The following is a 21,620-nucleotide window of genomic DNA, read 5'->3' as shown; positions in this document are numbered from 1 at the left end:
GGTAGTCCTTAGTTCAGACCTGTGCCTTTTGCTTAAATGGTGTAAATCCGTTCAGTAGTTCCTGAGAAAATGACATTTAAAAGTACATATGTTGCTATGGCCGCGCAGGATCCGTGCACCCTAAACGCACCCTGCTGTGCACGAGCTGTATTCTAATTGGCTGTCAGCACTCCAAATCAGGAAGTGTTGGCAGCCATCTTGTGCCTCGGTAGAACCTAGGCACAAGAGACCTAAGAAACAAACGCAAAAAGGGGGCAGGGTAGAACCACCCTGACACCCTAGGCCTGCTCAGGGGGTCCCACAAGCGCCCTCAGGGCCAAAAAATTCTTCTTTTTTTTTTAATCGGCAAAATCTGCGCAGGGTGCGCGGATCTTGCCGATGAGAAAAACATTAAGCGCGGGCTATATCACTTATTAGTCCCCGGAGGGGCAAATCCCGGGGGCACTTAAATAGTAAAGTGAGGGGCCCAAAGGGGCCCCCCAGCCCCTGGGACCGCCACCCCTGGGGCTTTAATATAAATTGTGCGGGGGATTTTTAAATACCAAAACCTGGGTGGGGGAGGCTTGAGCCCCCCCCACACGACCCGGGGACCACCACCTCCCCGGGGCACTACGTTTTTAATTTGGGGGTCCCTTATGGACCCCCAAGCCCCAGGGACCACCACTCCTGGGACTTTTCAAATGGTGGGAGGGGGCCCCGCGGCCCCCCTCCTGGAGCCCTTGATGGCCCTGGGGATGGCCACCCCTCAGGGCCGGCTCCTGCAGTGTCCCGGGGTGCCCACCCCGGGACACTGCTGTTTGCGACTGCTGTGGCGCGTTTTAAGTTGGGGAATTAAGTCCTCATCAATCCTGAGGTGCCCTGGGGGCCAACTAGCCCGCCAGGTACCTCCAGTAAGCACCACGGAGCTGCGTTGCAGAGAGGTGTAAACAGGAGCTTGACCTCTGAACATCTCTCTGCAACGCAGCTCCCTGGTGCATACTGGAGGTACCTGCTGGGCTAGTTGGCCCCCAGGGGACCTCAGGATTGAAGAGGAATGAATTCCCCATTTTAAAACGCGCCAACAACTGTTTCCTCATATAGTCTTAACCTCATACACCTACTAATTCAAGTATTTACACATCTTTGGAGAGTCACACACCTCCCACCCAACCACACAAACATTCACTATCCCATACAAATACTCACTTAACTAATTAATAACTAATATATCGGATCCGTTGAAGCCGGAGAGCTATCGACCTATCTCCCTCCTTCCCTGGGTGGCAAAGATCACAGAGGCCCATGTGAATAACATCTTAACAAAACATCTGGCTTCTGCACACCTACTTGATCCTACACAGAATGGTTTTAGATCTGGACATAGTACAGAGACGGCACTCCTATATATGGTTGAACATCTCCGCTCTGTACTAGATGCAGGTCAAACGGCGGCACTGGTCCTTTTGGACCTTAGTGCCGCATTTGACACTGTATCTCACACCATTCTCATACGTAGGCTGGGGGAGGCTGGTATTTCAGGCAGGGCGTTGGATTGGCTTCAATCATTCCTTTCGGAACGATCCTTTCAGGTTGTAGTGCCACCGTTCAGATCTAAGCCTCATGCCATCACCCAAGGAGTCCCGCAGGGCTCGGCGTTGAGCCCCACTCTCTTCAACCTTTACGTCCAACCTCTGGCGGAGGTTGCGAAGAGTTGGGGTCTCACCATGGTATCATACGCCGATGATACCCAGTTGGCGGTGGCTCTTAATGGGGGCTCCGACCAACTGGCATCTAACTTTGCGGATGGTTTGAGGGCTGTTGCTAGTTGGCTTACCGCCAACTGTTTACAACTCAACGCCCTCAAAACTGAGGTGATGGTACTGGGGAAACATCCTGATCTGTGGGGCGCTAGTTGGTGGCCTAAAGAGTTGGGACCTCCCCCAAAACCTGTTTCAGAACTGAAAAACCTTGGCGTATGGTTGGACTCCAAGCTGACGTTTTCGTTCCATACCAAAAAGGTGGCATCCATGTGCTTTGGCATTCTGCGCGGTTTGAGGCCTATCCTCAAATTTTTTGATGCCCCCACCCGCCAGATGGTAATACAAGCCAGCGTATTATCAAGGCTCGATTACGCAAGCTCACTGTTCGTGGGAGCCAATCAGGCGGAAGTCCTGCGACTCCAACGGGTTCAGAATGCGGCAGCCAGGACCCTAGTGGGCTTGCCGCGCTTCTGATCAGCCCGTAGCACAATCTACAAATTACATTGGCTGCCTGTAATTAGACGCATAGAGTTTAAAACCCTTTGCTTTGCTTTTAAAATTCTTAAAACTGACACTCCCACCATCCTTCAGCACCTTCTGACTTTGTACACCCCTTCGCGCAGCCTTTGTTCTGCCGGCCAAAATTTGGCACTTGTTCCTCGTTTCCAAAGATGTAGACTGGGTGGGCGATCATTTACGGTTCTGGCCTCCAAACTGTGGAACGCACTCCCTCTCTACATTCGGTCTTTAGAAGACCTTTTGTCTTTCAGGAAAGCTGTCAAAACTTATTTTTTTCCTTTGCCTTATTAATTACCCCCCACTTTTTCTGTGCTGTTAGTTATGTTACCTTCTTCAGGTATAGCGCCGGGACGCCCCTTTGCTGGGGCAGCTGTGCGCTCTAAAATTCAATTAACATAACATAACATAACATAGAAATTCACATGGCTAGTAACCAACTTATGTAGCAGTTTACAGAACAAGAGATAAAGTGAAACAGATATTCACACAGTGTAATCACTATCCCATATATTTAGTGAGACACTTTAAAAAAGTCAATTAGACAGTCAATCATAGTGCTACTAAATCCTCCATCCAGACACTTATACACACACTCAGTCTTTAATGTAGATTGCTATATATATAATACTTACTTAAATATCAAACCAAACCACATTCACTGGATGATGTCATCAGTGATGTCATCAGTGATGTCATTTGAGATGTCATCAATGATGTCACTGACCATGTCATGAATTATGTAATATGTGACATCATCAGCAGTGGATTGCGGGCGCGCGAGTTATAGTTAGTACAACTAACTATTAAGGATGGTTTTGTACGAGTGAAATGTCTAGCTAACTATAACACCCCTGAAACCTAAGGTTTTTTCAGTGAATATATATATATATATATATATATATATATATATATATATATATATATATATATATATATATATATATATATATATATATATATATATATTACCTACTGGCGATAGCCAGTAGGTATATATAGTTAGGATTTTTTTCCTATGGGATTTTTGAAAATTCTATGTCGAATAACTATGGCGTTTGAGGACAGAATTGGCTGAAATTTTCAGGAAAATGGAACATTTTGTTTCTGAGCAGCCCCTGAAAATTTGGGGGGGTTTCGTCAAGGGGGGGCCGAGAAAAAAGGGGGGTCCCAAAACGTGTTTTTCCCATGCAATTTTCCATAGGGCGGTTGGCCTCACTTTTAGCCTGAACGGCTGAATGGATTTACACCAAACTTGGCAAAATTGTAGGGACTGGTAGCCCGATGTGCCTTTGCTATCACTCAAGATATAGGCTCCAGTGGTTTTTACGAAAATTAACTTTGAAAAATATATATTGGGCCACATTGGGCTATATATATGTTGGAGCCCAAATGTAGCCCAGTGTAGCCCAATGTAGCCCAAAGATGGCCACCAGAGACAAAAAAAACAAATGTAGCCCAAATATCAGCCAGATGTAGCCCAACTATAGCCCAATGACAGAATGTCCCAGAGTGTTCTAAAGAACAACTAAAGTGCTGACAGTCCTACTTATTACAAAGGTATGGCACACCTGAAGCCATCTTGATTGGAATAAAGTGGTAACTCTTAAAACATTTAATTTAAAAATGAACAAAATGAGGGGGTTCATTTTGCCATAGAAAGTATGATTAGCGAATATATGACGAAATCCCGCATACCATCAGTCCGCAAAAAAAATCCCGCATGTACTATTAGGCCGCAAATTAAAATAACGAAAACTTTTAGAACTAATATGCCTTTAGCATACACTAAACAACTAAACTACCCTAAACCCTAAAACACTACCCCCAGCATGACCCTACACTACACAAGCAGTACAACACTACCCTAAACCCTAAAACACTACCCCCAGCATGACCCTACACTACACAAACACTACAACACTACCCTAAACCCTAAAACACTACCCCCAGCATGACCCTACACTACGCAAACACTACAACACTACCCAAAACAATAAAACACTACACCCCAGCATGACCCTACACTACGCAAACACTACAACACTACCCTAAACCCTAAAACACTACCCCCAGCATGACCCTACACTACACAAACACTACAACACAACCCTAAACCCTAAAACACTACCCCCAGCATGACCCTACACTACGCAAACACTACAACACAACCCTAAACCCTAAAACACTACCCCCAGCATGACCCTACACTACGCAAACACTACAACACTACCCTAAACCCTAAAACACTACCCCCAGCATGACCCTACACTACGCAAACACTACAACACTACCCAAAACCCTAAAACACTACACCCCAGCATGACCCTACACTACGCAAACACTACAACACTACCCTAAACCCTAAAACACTACCCCCAGCATGACCCTACACTACGCAAACACTACAACACTACCCAAAACCCTAAAACACTACACCCCAGCATGACCCTACACTACACAAACACTACAACACTACCCTAAACCCTAAAACACTACCCCCAGCATGACCCTACACTACGCAAACACTACAACACTACCCTAAACCCTAAAACACTACACCCAGCATGACCCTACACTACGCAAACACTACAACACTACCCTTAACCCTAAAACACTACCCCCAGCATGACCCTACACTACGCAAACACTACAACACTACCCTAAACCCTAAAACACTACCCCCAGCATGACCCTACACTACGCAAACACTACAACACTACCCTAAACCCTAAAACACTACCCCCAGCATGACCCTACACTACGCAAACACTACAACAATACCCAAACCCCTAAAACACTACCCCCAGCATGACCCTACACTACGCAAACACTACAACACTACCCAAAACCCTAAAACACTACCCCCCAGCATGACCCTACACTACACAAACACTACAACACTACCCAAAACCCTAAAACACTACCCCCAGCATGACCCTACACTACGCAAACACTACAACACTACCCAAAACCCTAAAACACTACCCCCAGCATGACCCTACACTACGCAAACACTACAACACTACCCAAAACCCTAAAACACTACCCCAAGCATGACCCTACACTACGCAAACACTACAACACTACCCTAAACCCTAAAATACTACACCCCAGCATGACCCTACACTACGCAAACACTACAACACTACCCAAAACCCTAAAACACTACCCCCAGCATGACCCTACACTACGCAAACACTACAACACTATCCTAAACCCTAAAACACTACGCCCAGCATGACCCTACACTACGCAAACACTACAACACTACCCTAAACCCTAAAACACTAGCCCCAGCATGACCCTACACTACGCAAACACTACAACACAACCCTGAACCCTAAAACACTACCCCCAGCATGACCCTACACTACGCAAACACTACAACACAACCCTAAACCCTAAAACACTACCCCCAGCATGACCCTACACTAAACAACCACCACAACTCTACACTACACTAACACAACACTACACTACACAACACTACACTACACTACACAATCACTAACCCACGAAAAAATTAACACAAACCCACTTACCTCTCTCGTCATCGTGGTTTTCACAACGCAAATGCATTTACCATACATGCCTTTAAAACGTAATTCTTTGTAAAGGCATGCGCGATAAATGCACATGCGTTTTGAAAAAATGCGGGATAATGGTATGCGAGGTCAATGACCTTGCGGGATAATGGTATGCGGACTGAAAGTCTGCGGGATAAAAAATGAGGGAAAATGGCTGCAAACCATGATTAGCAGCAGACTTCCCTGGTGAGCACTAGCTTTACTACAGTGATCTAATGAGCAACTAGAGTGCTAACATTCAGAATTTATGGCAAATGTGTGACACATCTGAATGCCTTCTTGATAGAACCAAAGTAAACAAGCATTGAAAATGCAATAGATCTCGCCCTCGTTTAAGTTAAAGCCATTCTGTTTGTAATGAGGTGGCTTTTTAGCTTTGCTTTTATTAGTGTTTTTAAAACTTTCATGTAAATAACATGCATATGTATGCATATATGTATATGTATGCATGCATTTATATTTATATAGATATGCAGATTATATATGTTTATATATGTATATTACCTACTGGCGATAGCCAGTGGGTATATATAGTTAGGATTTTTTCTCCATGGGATTTCTGAAAATTCTATGTCTAATAACTTTGGCGTTTGTGGACGGAATTGGCTGAAATTGTCAGGAAAATTGCACATTTTGTTTCTGAGCAGCCCCTGAAAATTTGGGGGGGTTTCGTCAAGGGGGGGCCAAGAAAAAAGGCTTTTAGCTCGAACGGCTGAGTAGATTTACATGAAACTTGGCAAAATTGTAGATATGGTTTGCCCGACGTGCCTTTGCTATGTCTCAATATATGTGCTCCAGTGGATTTTGAGAAATTAACGTTTAAAAAAATATATATATATCTGTGACAGCGCTCCGGTTAGCGCCCCGGTTCGCGTACCTGACGCGTAACGGAACTTTGCGAAGTGAAGCTGATTGGCTCTCCGGTGTCTGTCAACATTCTAAACAGTCCGGAGCGGCCGCCATCTTGTCTCTCGGTACGATCGAGAGACAAGATGTGGTGAAAAACGAAGGATTGATGAGGGGGATATTAAAGTGCCCCGCGGGGCAAAAAATAAAAATTTTTTTTTTTTTGCGATTTTACGCCGTAGAGGCGCGTCCCGGTACGCGAACCGGGCAGCTCACCGGGCAGCTCACCGGGCAGCTAACCGGCAGCGTAGCTGTCAACATTGTAAACAGTCCGGAGCGGCCGCCATCTTGTCTCTCGGTAGGTTCGAGAGACAAGATGTGGTGAAAAAAGAAGGGGGAAATGAAGGAAAGGGGGCAAGGTAAACCCCTCCTGACCCCCTAGGATTGATGAGGGGGATATTAAAGTCCCCCGTGATTTTTCGCGGTAGAGGCGCTTCCCGGTACGCGAACCGGGCAGCTAACCGGCAGCGTAGCGGGAGTCCGCCATCTTGTGTTTTTGGAGCGTCCGGTTCGCGTACCGGGTAGCGTCCCGGTAAGCGTAACAAGGGGAAAACCAAGAGAAACAGTAAAAAAAAAATTAAGGGAATAGATTTCCAGCAAACTTGGCAAAATTGTAGGGACTGTTTGTTTGATGTGCCTTTGCAAGGCCTCAAGATATGTGCACGTGTGGATTTTGTCTAATTAAGGTTAAAAAAAATATATATATCTGTAAGCGTGCTCCGGCACGCTTACGTTACGGGTTTTGTTTGCGCTGCAGAGCCGATACGTCACGGTTATGCGACGCGTCATGAGGCGTCTCACGTGGCTACGTGATACGTCACGTAATAAAGAATATATTTTACAGCTATAGATATTAGCTTTTAAAAAACCAATGAAATTCACTGAAAAAAACCTAGGTTATAGACCATATATAGTTAGGAATTTGCATTTACAAAACCTTGAAAATTCACTGAAAAAACCATAGGTTAGAGACCATATATAGTTAGCTGGACATTTTATTGACATAAAACCAATGAAATTCCATATATAGTTAGTTGCACTAACTATATATCGCGCACCCGCAATCCACTGCTGATGATGTCACATATTACATCATTCATGATATGGTCAGTGACATCACTGATGACATCACTGATGACATCTCAAATGACATCTCAAATGACATCACTGATGACATCATGACACACCAATACCAGTTACTACATACGCACTCACTGATTCCTACGTCTACACACACATTCACTCATTCACCCATACAATCACTCATACATACAGTCACTCATTATTACAACACTATCATATGCACTCATACACCTATGCAGACACTCACACACTGCCACTCATCCATGGAGTTACTCACACACCTAGTCAGTCCTGTAAAGAATCAATCACACTTCCATTTCCTCATCTATACAGTTAAACACAGAACACCATTCTTCAGTGACATCACTGATGACATCACTGATGACATCTCAAATGACATCACTGATGACATCTCAAATGACATCACTGATGACATCATGACACACCAATACCAGTTACTACATACGCACTCACTGATTCCTACGTCTACACACACATTCGCTCATTCACCCATACAATCACTCATACATACAGTCACTCATTATTACAACACTATCATATGCACTCATACACCTAGTCAGTCCTGTGAAGAATCAATCACACTTCGATTTCCTCATCTATACAGTTAAACACAGAACACCATACTTTTCACACATATACTAACACATACTTACTCTCTTATACAATCACTGATACAAGTACACATTGATATGCACAGAGTCACACACCTCCCAGCCAGCCACACACACACTCAGTCTTCCATACATCCACTCATTCTTCAATATGTAAAACATATTTAAACTTTACAAAAACACACAGACACTAGATGATGTCATCAGTGATGTCATTTGAGATGTCATCAGTGATGTCATCAGTGATGTCATTTGAGATGTCATCAGTGATGTCATCAGTGATGTCACAGACCATGTCATGAATGATGTAATATGTGACATCATCAGCAGTGGATTGCGGGTGCGCGATATATAGTTAGTGCAACTAACTATATATGGAATTTCATTGGTTTTATGTCAATAAAATGTCCAGCTAACTATATATGGTCTCTAACCTATGGTTTTTTCAGTGAATATATATATATATATATATATATATATATATATATATATATATATATATATATATATATATATATATATATATATATATATATATATATATATATATATATATCTGTATAGTTTATATATATTTTGGTGGAGAAATAAGTAGGTTATGGACAGTGGAGCCTGTGCTGGCTCTGGTATTGGAATACATCCACTAAAGGAGTGCCAGATCGCTATGTTGGAAGTCTCACCCCATTTAGGACTGGCTTTCCAAAGTACATATTTCCTCCCCAGGTACACATACCTGGCCAGGAATAATGAGTATTGGCTCGCAGTCCCCCACGGTGTGCATCAGGACCATTGCTTTTTAATTGATCACAAATAAACCCCTGCTTAGTGGCAAAGAAAAATGTATGGGAGTAGGTCACCAAAACATGGATGCTAACTGGCATTTCTGTTCTGATGAAAGTGAGCTCATCCTGGTGGAGGTGATACTTTCTTGAAAACGATCCACACAATGTGGTGGTGTTCTAGAAATAAGCATGCAGTCCTTACCATGTAGGAGGTCGCAAGGTCATCCGCTGAAACTTCCAGTGGGTGGACTACGCGATGAGGTCTATTTGACCTCATATATCCATTAGCATCTCCAGTAACCCTGGATGGTGTTTTTGTAGTTGCGCTACACGGAACTCCGCAAAGTGGCAAAAGCCTGTGCCATAGTACGCGGAGTTCCACAGAAAAATGCTGTTCGCAGTGTTTGCACAGTGCGGATGCTTGTCCGCACTGGGAAATCATTGCGGACAGCATCTTGCACAGCGCAAGCGGTCCCTTCTTTTCCTTTTCTGCCGCTAGAGTAGATTTTTACTTGAGCTGCAGCTTTCTCAATGCGAACAAGCAGTTTCTCATTGCGAGCAGTCGCGAGCAAACGCGACCACTCGCAATGAGAAACCTGACCACCCCGCGTTGAGAAATCTCGCCAGGATGTTTATTTTCCACGCTTGCGCTAGCCAACTTGATGTTGACGATCGCAAACAAGGAAACATCTCGCCGGGAGGTTGATTTACGTTGCTCGCGGACGCCAACTTGACGTTGACGAACTGGAGCAAGGAAAGAAACTCGGCTCTGCTATGCGGAGCAGAGTTTTTCGGTACTCCAGGAGCCCCGCGTAACGCGGAGTGCGGGAAACTCCACAAACTCCGCGAGCGGAGTGGAGTTTACCGCCCAGGGTTAATCTCAAGTACATTTTATAAAGCATGTTTTTTGTCAGAAGGTAGATATTATGCTCTGTAATGCATACCACGGAGACAAATTGACTGGGCATCATAAACCCATCCTTCTTATAGCTTTGCCAATCTTTATTACAAGAGCTAATATGTGGTTAAATTAACCCAGACAGAAACTCTGTTTTAAGCATTGTCTTAGTGCTATTGCTACCATGGCTTGTGCTGACTAATCTGACATGTTTCAATGTATTTGAGGGTATTGAATGTCCCGGCTGTTATGAAATGTATTTGAACTGAGTCTTGTGGTTAGAATAAACCCCAAGTAATCTCTATTGTTCCTTTTGTCTCCTTAATTTTCCAGTAGTAGCATTTGAATGTTATTGCTTGGGTGTGCTTTCCTTCTCCTACTGAATCCTCGAATGATTCACCCTTTATTTGCTATGCATCACCTGCCTGGGTGTAAAGTAACATGCTTTAATCATAAGTACTTGAGCAATGATCCTTGAATCCTACAATAATGATAAAGTAGCTTGGTCATCTACATCCTGTGATTGATGCAATATCATCAGCTGTGCGGATATATTGTTGTTTGCCACCCTGACTCCGTTTCTAGAGAAATAGGGAAACGTTCACAGACTGTAAGTTTACTTGTCATTTCCTGGTTATGTTTGGGCTTGGGGGTTCGCCCTCTTACATAATCCATGAGGTTCTGCTGTCTCAGTCCATAGCATGCAGAGTGTCTTCTCCTTCACTTAGAAATGAGTAACAGGATGAGCAGGGGTGTTTCAACTCTTTTGGATGTGTAAAATGATTAAATTGACTGACTTAATAATTACATTGATACGTCACATTTTAGTGCACCAATGAAATAACATCTGACATCTCATTTCATTGTAGGTGGATAAGAATCTAAGGTTCATGATTCTGATGGACGGGGTTCATCCTGAAATGGACACATGCATCATTGTAGAATACAAAGGTCTGGTTACCGCTTCTCATTCCATTTTATAATACAGGATTGTGAAACATATTTTTAACATATAACAGAATACCTCCTTTAGAGATTAAAATACAATTCATGTTTACTTTTCACTTTTATCTGGTAGTGATATTTTTCATATTCTACAACAGCGTTGGGAGTTATTGTGACAGTCAAACTAAACAGTGAGCAAAATGATTTCTCCCTTGGATAATGAATTCTTCCATTAGCCAAACACAAAGTAAAGCTTCAGGGCTACGGTTCTGGCTCTACAGCCGGGGGTGGGGGACGATGACAGACTACAGGTAAAAAAAAGAGAACCTACCTGCCGTCAGCCCATTGCATTCTTCTGCTCCTGTGCAGACAGGCTCCCAGAATCCCCTATGGCCAATCCCTTTCAGCAGCATGAGAGCAGCATTATGATTGGCCTGAGCGCCCTCGATTTGTGCTCCCAGGGAGACTGAGAGCTTGTGGCTGCTGTCTCCAACCCAACGCAGCTCGGGTTGGAGACAACCTTCAGTCCGTATGTCAGCCAAATCCACATGCAAACTGAAGGCAGTGTATACAACGCCCCCTCAGTGCCTGTCGTCCCCCCCCCCCCCGCCCCGTCCCCAAGTCTTGGCACACTTAGAAGAAAAATAATACAGGTTTAAAACCTGTTTTATTATTGTTCTTTTTTTCATGTTTTTGAGGGTGCCGGCATGGGGGGGGCACTCCTCCGCCATAGCGGAAGAGCCGCTGCTGGGTGTTCCATGCCTTTCCATGGCGCTGTCTCCACCATGGAAAGGCATGCATCCTAATATGGATGGCGGTGCCTGCAAGCCACTGCCACCATTACCTGTGCCTTTTTTTGCCTGGCCGGCAGAACAGCGGTGGACGGTCATTCCATCCGCAGCAGTGCCCCTCGCCATTTTAATATGGCGCGAGGTGAAAATGGGTCATTTGGCGGGCGGATCGCCACCATCGGCCCGGCGGTGGCGATTCGCCCGTGATCATAATGGGCCCCTAAGTGTGAAAGTATAATTATACAGGACCAAGGCAGGAGGCCTAATATCCAGCCCTCCCCTAACCGATCCGATGTGGAAGAGGTGTGGCGCTGCGGCCAGGGCGACTGACACTGGAATCTGGGGATCACGGTTCGATCCCTGGGGCGGCGCCAGGTTAGCCCAGCACCATGCGACTCTGGGCAATAGCTTGCTTAATCTTCCCGACGGCCCCCAGCGCCTAGAGACCCTAACGGGTGATTGTGCGCTATACAAATGTATTATTATCAACAGCATCATTGTTTCTCTGATACAAGTAGAGAAGAGAGCAGTGTTTGTAAATCTGTTTTAGTATTAATTTCCCTACTGGAACACTTGATGCAATGTTATCCTGAAAAATATTGTTCTTGGATAATGAATGATATTCATATGAAATTTAGATATTCCGTGCATTATAAATATCCCTTAAATTATGCACGTTTACAAGCGTAATTCACATTTATGTACAGAATTACTTTTGTTTCCATCCCTTCACGGCCATTGTGCATTAAAAGCAAATAAATAAGCGTTCAAGGAACAAGGGTGGCCACAAAGCAACTTCAGGAAGCGACTGACCCTCTGCTTAAAATGTCTTTATGATCAGTTAATGCTTGATTGTGCCCACTTAGAACAAGATTACATACAAATTGGGGGTTCATATAATACATTTTAAAAGCTCACTGTGTTATAAAATTATGGTCACCTTGTGTAACTTTCCAGTACGTGGCAGGTTTCCCTTTTTAAGGAAAAATACTGAACGCTGTTGCATTTTGCTAATCAGTGGAAAGACAAGTACTTGCATTGCAGGTTAGGATACTTACCAAATAGAAACAGGTTTCAAAATAACTGACATCACCTCAAACAGTAATTAAACATATCTTATTTCATCCGATTGCTCTAACATTTTAAACTCACATTCACCACAGGTCATAAAATACTTAATACCGTTGACTGCACGAGACCCAATGGTGGGAAACTTCCACACAATGTTGACCTGATGATGAGCGATTTTGCTGGTGGGGCATCTGGATTTCCAATGACATTCAACGGTGGAAAGTTTACAGGTACTTGTTTACATGACCTTACAGGTTTAATTACTGAGCACGTGTACTTGCTATTGCCTTAATAATAAACCTACCCAAAATTCCAGCAGCAACAGGTAGAACCTAATTCAGAGTATTAGACTCTGAAAACTCTGCATAAAACAATATGGGAGTGTTAGGCCTTTTCTGTGGTTTCTGTGGATACATCCATGGTTATGTCACTATATGCATGCGGCTACTGTAGTTTACCATTGGCATTCTGGGGCCTAGTATATGCTTACACTCTAATGGCCTCATTTAAGAGGTTTTGCCTTAGGGCAGCGCAGCAGGCCTTCCTGCTGCGCTGCCCTGCGGCAAAAGAAAAGGGCAATTAGGCGAAGTATCTATCAGATAAGGTGCATTCCTTTCCTCTTCCCCAGCGCTGGCGCACAGTTGGCAGCCATTCGCCGATGCAAGCACCTTTGCACCATGGTGCAAAGGTGCCTGCCTTGCAGGGATGATTATTTGTGTGCAGGAAGGGAAACCTTCCTGCACAAAAACAATCACAAAAGGCTATCTCCTCTTTCTGTGTGTGCTACAGAATGCAGCACACATAGAAAATGGAAAAACGAGGCAAAATAAAGATATTTCTCCTCGTTGTACCTCCTTAACGCCATAGGTTTTTGTCACTGCCTCAGATTTAAGATTTCTCATAAATCTGGGGCAGTGTCAAAAAGCCCTGGGTGTTACTGGGAACGCCCCCAGCAACACCCATTCCACGCCCCTTTAACGGAGAAAACTGTGTTAAATGGAACAATATTTAGAAATCAGCATTAAGCCCAAAAAAGTGGCTTAGTGATGCCTCGTAAATATGGAGCATGCTCCTGCACCACAGAACATCACAAAAAGTGACGTCCCGGCAGCGCAAGGGGCCTCATAAATTAGGCCCTAAGTGGATAATCAAGTTACTTCATTTTTGCGCTTGACTCCGCATGAGTACCTAGGCTGAGGAGTTAAGGTTTAGTCCATGAGCTGTTAGTTGGGTTATAACTCAGATACAGTGATCAGACACAAAAGAACAGATATGTATTTACATAAAGGACGGTAAACTAAAGAACACTAAAATAAACCAGTATATAACAACTCTTTCTGGGTCTAAGAAACATTGTTAGGTAGTTTTTTTAGGGAGTATGTGGTAGGGTGCTGTAATTCAAATAACACAGGTCTATGATTCTTTGGGACATTGAGGAATTGTTGGGGGTTTCAGACGTTTCAAAGATCTCAGTACTCACTATGCATTGGATTTTCCACTCTGGTGAACATTATGGATTTGAGTGATAGCCCGACGAAAGTGACAGATCAAGTATCCAGTTGACAGGGCTAATTGGCTCCAGCATAAATTGGCAATGGGGGCAGAGGACACAAATAAACTAACTCCTTATTGCTTGTAACCCTTCTGACAATCACCACTCCTGTTGGAGACACCTATTTTTGGTTCAAATCTATTTTTATTATTTACTAGCTTACCCGTCGCGCGCTGCTGCTATCTCCGAAGAAAGGAAATTCAAGGAAACTCGTTATGATAACATTCAATTTACATTGTGTCATTTTTATTGAAACTTATTCATTTTCATATGTAAAACATTTGAAAGTGTCGGTTTAATGCTATTTATTTATTCGAGTGCTTGAGGATACACAATCTTGTGTTTTTCCATCTGGTGCGTACATCAGTATTCGAAAGATTGTGAGGGTCCTTGTTGGGCCGATATTTAAATAAGAATTATGCCAGAAACCTTCGCGGGAGTGTACTCAACAACTTCCCAAAGTTTCCTGGCGATCGGATAAATGCTGTTTTAATTCTATTTATTTATTCGAGTACTTGTGGATACACAATTTTTTGTTTTTCCGTCTTGTGCGTACATCAGTATTCGAAAGATTATGAGGAGCCTGGGGGGCAGATATTTAAAAAAATAATTATGGCAGAAACCTTCGCGGGAGTGCACTCAACAACTTCCCAAAGTTTCATGGCGATCGGATGAATGGTGTTTTAATTCTATTTATTTATTCGAGTGCTTGTGGATACACAATTTGTTGTTTTTCCTTCAGGTGCGTACATCAGTATTCGAAAGATTATGAGGGCCCTGTGGGGCCGATATTTAAAAAAATTATGCCAGAAACCTTCGCGGGAGTGTACTCAACAACTTCCCAAAGTTTCATGACGATCGGATGAATGGTGTAGTAATGCATAAAGGACAAACAGACAGACAGACATACATTTGTTTTTATATATATAGATAGTATAGGATAACATCAAACAAAAGTGTCATCTGCTCAGGCTATAATATGGCTGGAATACACCAGGCTCCTATTACTTGCCAATACACTGGACAAAAAGGTCAGGAAAACAAACAAGCAGCATCAATACCACCCCTCCCTCCAGCATTTACATGCACTTTATGGAGAAAAGCCTTGTGCACTGGACCATGCACTGTGTATGCTAGTTAGTTGAGTAGTGAACCCTCCATCTAGCTATCATATCCACAAAATATTTTGTCCCGGAGTACAGGTCAGATCGCCAGTAAAAAGACTGAGAACTCACAGGTAGTGAGGAAAGGTCAATTCATTAAACTCTTTTGAGACTAGTGGGCTGAAGGGGATCCACAGTTCCTGAAATGTCTCTGAGCGTTGTTCCGTGGCCAAGGTGAGCTGTTCCATGCCTAGGGTCCACCACAATCTATGTAGCCATGCTGTATATGTAGGGCTATCTCAAAATGCAAGAATGGCTTTCAGTGCTGCTCTAAAGCTAACCCTATCTGGTGCCTCCTCCTAGATTTGAACGGGTATGTCAGGGGTTGGATAGACCCAGAATTGTATATGCTGGAAACAGAGGTAGTTGTGTGTCCATATGTGTGTTAATGTCCACTAAAATGTCTACCAGTACCAGGTGAGTTTGGGACAAGACCACAGAAGGTGTAGTAGTGTGCTTGGTAATCCACAACTTTACCAACAGGACTCGCTACATGTAGGTTTCATCTTATGGAGCCTAGTGGAGGTGAGGTACCAATATGAGGCAACTTTGGTGGCTGTTTTTGCTCTCAATGTTGCAGGCTGTGTGGTGCATGCTGTAGTATATTTCCTTCCATTCTTTAAGTGTGTAGGGACTTCGATTTCAGCTGGGCTGGGGACTTCTCCTTCACAGGGGCTCTCAAGTAGAGGGTGTAGAGTTCTGTTATTAGGTGTTTATCACCCCTTTTCAACCCAAGCCATTTCTAAAAAGGGTTAGGTGTCCTCTTCGTACTACTCCTAACGGATGGCTGCATAATCCAATGTCGAACCTGGAGGTAGCAGAGATGTTCAGACTCTGGGATGCCATAGACTGCCCTCTGTCCATTAAATGGGATGATCCCATTCTCATTGAAGAGATGCCCTATCGATTTGCACCCGGCTTGCTGCCAGATAGCAAATACTGTGGGGTGTACACCCAGGGTGAAATGCAATTTGTCCAATATGGGGGCATTGGGGACAGAAAAGTCATTAGTCCATTCCTTATCGCCATGTGTTTTAGGGTAGCCCATGAAGTCTTCCACACATGTAGCCCAACTATCGCATGGTCCAAAGAACACCAGTGTTTCTGCATTTCTCTCTGGGGCATTTCCATGAGAAAAGAAAGCTGTATGGCCTGATAATATCAAATCAGGTTGGGGATTCCCAGACCGCCCTCCGCCATGGGACGAGAAGCAAGCAAATGTTTCGGCCATTCCATAAAAAGTGCATGATCCCCCCTGTATGGTTTTGAGGGTGCCCTGTGGGGGCATACGCAGGAGTGCCTGGATTAGATAAAGGACCGTAGGAACTATAGTCATTTTCAGTGCAACGATGCAGCCTTGCCATGAGATGTGGTAATTTTTCCATTTGGATAAAGAGGATCTGACCTGGTGGAGTAGCCTGCGGTAGTTAAGTGTAACTGAGTTGGCACTCAAGGGAACTAGTTGCACCCCTAGGTATGATATGGAAGATGTGGACTAAGCCAGTGGGTATTGGGTCACCAATTGCAATTGGAGGGCTTTTGGGACTAAGAGGTTGAGTGGCTGTGATTTCTGAAGGTTCATTTTAAATCCCGACGTTCTCCAGGAGAGTTGCAGTTCCTTCATAAAAGCCGGCAGGGAGTGTGCAGGGTCATCCAGAGCGACCAAGACATCATCCATGTACAGGCTGATAGTGTGTTTGTCAAACCACACCAAATGGAGCCCCCTTAATCTGTGGGTCATCTCAGACTCTCTGTGCCATTGATTCCATGTAGAGAGCAAGCAGTAGTGAGGACAGTTGGCAACCCTGACAAGTTCCCCTGTGAATAGAGAAGAGATCCGTTGCAACACCATTGACCCTCACTGATGCCTGTGGTACACCGTAGACGCTTTGTACCCAGCTGTGGAATCTGTGCCCAAAGGCAAAGTGTTGCAGGGTGGTGAGGGGATAAGGCCAATGCACTCCGTCGAAGGCCTTCTCCGTGTCGACCACCAAAAGCATCATCTTCCGCCTAAAATGTTTGGCCTTATTGAGGATGTGAAATGCTCTCTTAGTGTTAACCCCACATTGCTGGTGAGGAATGAAGCCTGCTTGGTCTGGGTATATTAAGGACAGCATTAGAGGATTAAGGTGTGCTGCTAAGATACCTTTGAACAGTGTTGTGTTGATGTTTATCAAGGAAACAGGGAGGTAACAGCTGCATTGTGAGTGTCCGTACCCTGTTTCGGGAGGACTGTTATGAATGCCTGAAGCATAGATGAGGTCCCCATATCAGCAAGAGAGTTAAACAGCCTTGTGAGTATGCCAGATGCCAGAACGATTTATAAAATAAGGAGGTGAAGCCGTCAGGACCTGGAGATTTGAATGTCTGCAGGCGAGCAATAGCAAATATAACTTCCTCTTAGCTGATAGTATTATCTAACGCTTCAGCTTGCGAGGCAGTCAACTTTGAGGTGTGTGTGATTTGAAGGTATTCTGGGCTGTCTGCGACCCTGAGATCTTGGGAGTCATAGAGGGCCTTATAGTAATATCTAAAGGAGGCTGCAATGTCGAAGTCCTCCGTCACTTTGGAGCCAGATGGGCTGCTGAGTGCCTTGACTCTCTGTGCATCTATTCCCCTTGGTGTAGGATTTGTGCTGGAGGTGGAGAAGGGCACATTCCGCCTTATTTTGCACCCACCAACTGTCTCCAAATCCAAGGTGTGCTGGTGCATTTGTGAATAGGTTGTAATTCCTTAACCCACCCTTCTGATCCCATCCTTTTTTCTTTTTCTGCAGTTTATTGTCAGCTGCGGAGAAAGCAATGATCTCCCCTTTCATCACTACCTTCAGTTTTTCCAAACGGGAGGCTATGAATGTGACTACAGAGTCATTGGTGGCCAGGAAGTCTGTTATGGTACACGTCAGTTTTTGGACCATATTGGACCGGTGTAAGAGAAAGTCTTGAAACCTCCAAGGGACTGCCGGCAGCCCACGGGTCCCTAAGTGGAGTGAAAGTGCCAGTGGTGCGTGATCAGAAAGTGCCCAGGGTTCTAAAGACACCACTCAGACTCTATATTGTACCGCTGTGGGATTATTAAGGCTTCGTGCATTGAGGCTTGTGAGTTTGAGGGTCATGTGTGTGTGGGGGTGTAAGACCATCTGCGCCCAAAGCCCAGACCCCGGGGTGTACACTAAGGCTCTCCTGAGCCTGCCATGTCTAGCAGGCCAGTGGTCTAGTGTGAGAGTCAGGAGCAGTGGTCTATATAGGTCGTTGCTAGATGTGAGTGCAGTCTCTCCCTTCACAATGCAAACCATACAACCCTGAAAACAACCAAGAAGTCCAATCAACATTTGTCAAAGTGTGTAATGTATGAGAGCTGAGCCCAGTGGGTAGGGTGTGGCAAATGGTGTTGCCGGCATCTACGCCACCCGCCTTCATCCATGCAGATATGGGGGAAATGCAGCGAAAGCAGGGAGCACTCTGGCCCTAGTGTGGGGGTCTCAAATTCATTATATTTCTGAACAATCTGTATCTCTAGTGATGCTATCAATGACAGCTTGTAATTCCTGGGCTATAATTGTGGGTTCCGGGCGCCGATCTGGTTGGGTGCTCAGCACCGTCCCATCTGTATTCACGTCCGTTGACTGTTCTATTGGACTGCTTGGATGATTTTTCTGGGTTGTTTTCGGGAATATCCAGGGGGTGGCGTGCATCCTCTATTGAGGCCGGCAGCTAGTAAAGGCTGCTCTCCTGCAGTCTATGGTGTCCAGGGGCTACTCCACTGTTAGTGCAGTCCTGGGCCTGGAGACTGCCACTGGACAGCTCACCACAATCAGCCCCTTCTGTGCTCCTGTAGTGCTGCAGCTGTCTCTCCACGAGGCGTTCTGCCATCTGGGTGAGCCCCACACCCGGCCATTGATTGCCTGACTCTGGGCCTGCCTCTGTCTATGTGCCACTCTGTGTCAGTCATACAGCCCGCCTCTGTCACATCAGGAACCATCTGCAGGGGGAACTGCTGGTCCCACACTCAGTTTCAGCACATTGCCCAGCTCTATGGTGTCCCTGGTGGTGTAGGCTGATTTTTCAGACCGTCAGAATCAGCCCCAGAAGCAATTTGGTAGCAGGTAGACAGAGAACGATTTGAGCATCTCACACATCCTCCGTCTTGGACACATCGCCCTGCATTCAGCATTAATTAATACTTTCTTTTATTAATAGATCATTAAACTGTGATCACACACAGGCAGGAGCACGTTCAAATCCACCTTGAGAAGCTACCCCCCAATGATCCGGCCACCAAACATGCCGCTATGGCGGACAGTATTGATGCGAGCACCAACAGAAGCAAATAAATCTTTGCAGTTGTGAAGGATTTCACCACACCAGCGACCACCTCTAACTTCATCACACCCTCTCAGGACCTCTGCAACAATCTCTCTCAATTCTTCATTAACAAAATCAGCGCCCTTTATAGCAAATTCAATTCACACCTGGACCAGACGGGCCTTGCCAAATGCCTCTCGATCTTACCCAAAAAGCCAGTGCAAACCACATGGCCCTTTATTACCCCAGAAGAAACAGGCATCATCAGATGCTTTGAATCACGCAACTGTCCTCCTATTGCTGAATAAACCATCTGCAGACCCTTCAATGCTCAGAAATTACAGACCTGTCTCCCTTCTACCATTCTCGGCCAAGGTCCTAAAGAAAATCGTCAACATATTCCTCACTGAATGACTCATCCAACTCCTCAACACCACTCAGTCTGATTTCAGACTCAACCAAAGCAAGACAACTGCTCTCATCACTGCCACAGATTATATCTGCATGACTCAGGATGAAGGAGAAATGGTGGCCCATGCCCTCCTGGTCTAGTCTCATGCATTTGATATGCTCTCCAACCCCATCCTCATCCAATGCCTACATGACATTGGAATCCAAGTACATGCTCTTGATCCGCTCCTCCCTGAACGAAAGGACCCAGTCAGTTGACCTGGCACTGTACACATCTGATGGCAGTGACCTCATCTGCAGAGTTCCACAAGCATCCTCCCTCAGCCCGACTTTCTTAAACCATTCATGATCCCTCTAGCAGCATCATCGGCACTCACAACATCAATGTATTCAGATTACACATAGCTTATTCTCTCTGTCACGAACAATACACCTAGTACCTGGAACAAGTTCAGCCTACATGACTGAATTCAACCAGAGGATGTAGGCCAACTGCCTGAAGCTGAACACTTGACAAGACCAAAATTGTGAACTTCGGAAAGAGTACTACACTGTAGGTCTTCACCTAGTGGCCAACAGAGCTAAGACTAACACCCACCGCCACCACCCACGCTAAGAACCTCAGAATCATCACTGACAGCAAACTCAACTTGACCACCCAAGTCAATGACGTCACCGCCACTTGCTTACATACCCTGAATCTGCTGAGGAAGATTTTCAAATAGGTCCCAATCAGCATTTGTAAAACGACCACACACACACTTGTAACAAGCAAGCTGGACTTTTGGAATACCCTCTATGATGGAATCAACAAAAAACTCTCCAGAACACATTGGGCAGAATCACTCTGAACCTCCCATGCTGAACTCGCATCGCCCCACACCTAAAGGAGCTCCACTGGCTCGCCATGCACAAACGAGCACAATTCAAACATCTCACCCACACCTTCAAGGTATTACATAACACTAGCTCAACATACTTCAACAATCACATCTGCTTTCACAAACCTTCCAGACACCTCAGCTTGTTCGGACTCCTACTTGCACACATCCCACGCAAATGAAAAAAAAGGTCCGGCAGTCGAGCCTTCTCCTTCATTGCTCTTAAAGTGTGCAATGACGTGCCTCAACACATAAGAGCCTCCGCCTCAATTATTGAATTCTGCAAGAAGTTGAAGAACTGGCTTTTCGAGTAGTCCCACTAGACCCTAAGTTTGGCTAGACTCAGACCAGCTGAA

At 44.9% G+C, this 21,620-nt stretch overlaps 1 protein-coding gene across 1 annotated transcript in view; it reads left to right on the top strand.

Moving 5' to 3' along the window:
* Positions 1 to 21,620, top strand: part of LOC144829101 (cytidine monophosphate-N-acetylneuraminic acid hydroxylase-like) — a 694,590-nt gene that overhangs the window by 459,538 nt on the left and 213,432 nt on the right. Inside the window, exons 7-8 of the mRNA XM_078687905.1 lie at positions 11,016 to 11,097; positions 13,046 to 13,183. Coding sequence (XP_078544031.1) covers positions 11,016 to 11,097; positions 13,046 to 13,183 — 220 coding nt within the window. The remainder of the gene's footprint in view (positions 1 to 11,015; positions 11,098 to 13,045; positions 13,184 to 21,620) is intronic.

Source organism: Lissotriton helveticus, chromosome 4_1 (genome assembly GCF_964261635.1).
Source record: "Lissotriton helveticus chromosome 4_1, aLisHel1.1, whole genome shotgun sequence".
NCBI lineage: Eukaryota > Metazoa > Chordata > Amphibia > Caudata > Salamandridae > Lissotriton > Lissotriton helveticus.
The sequence above is the reverse complement of the archived record's forward strand: the minus strand, read 5'-3'. Positions and strand labels throughout refer to the sequence as shown.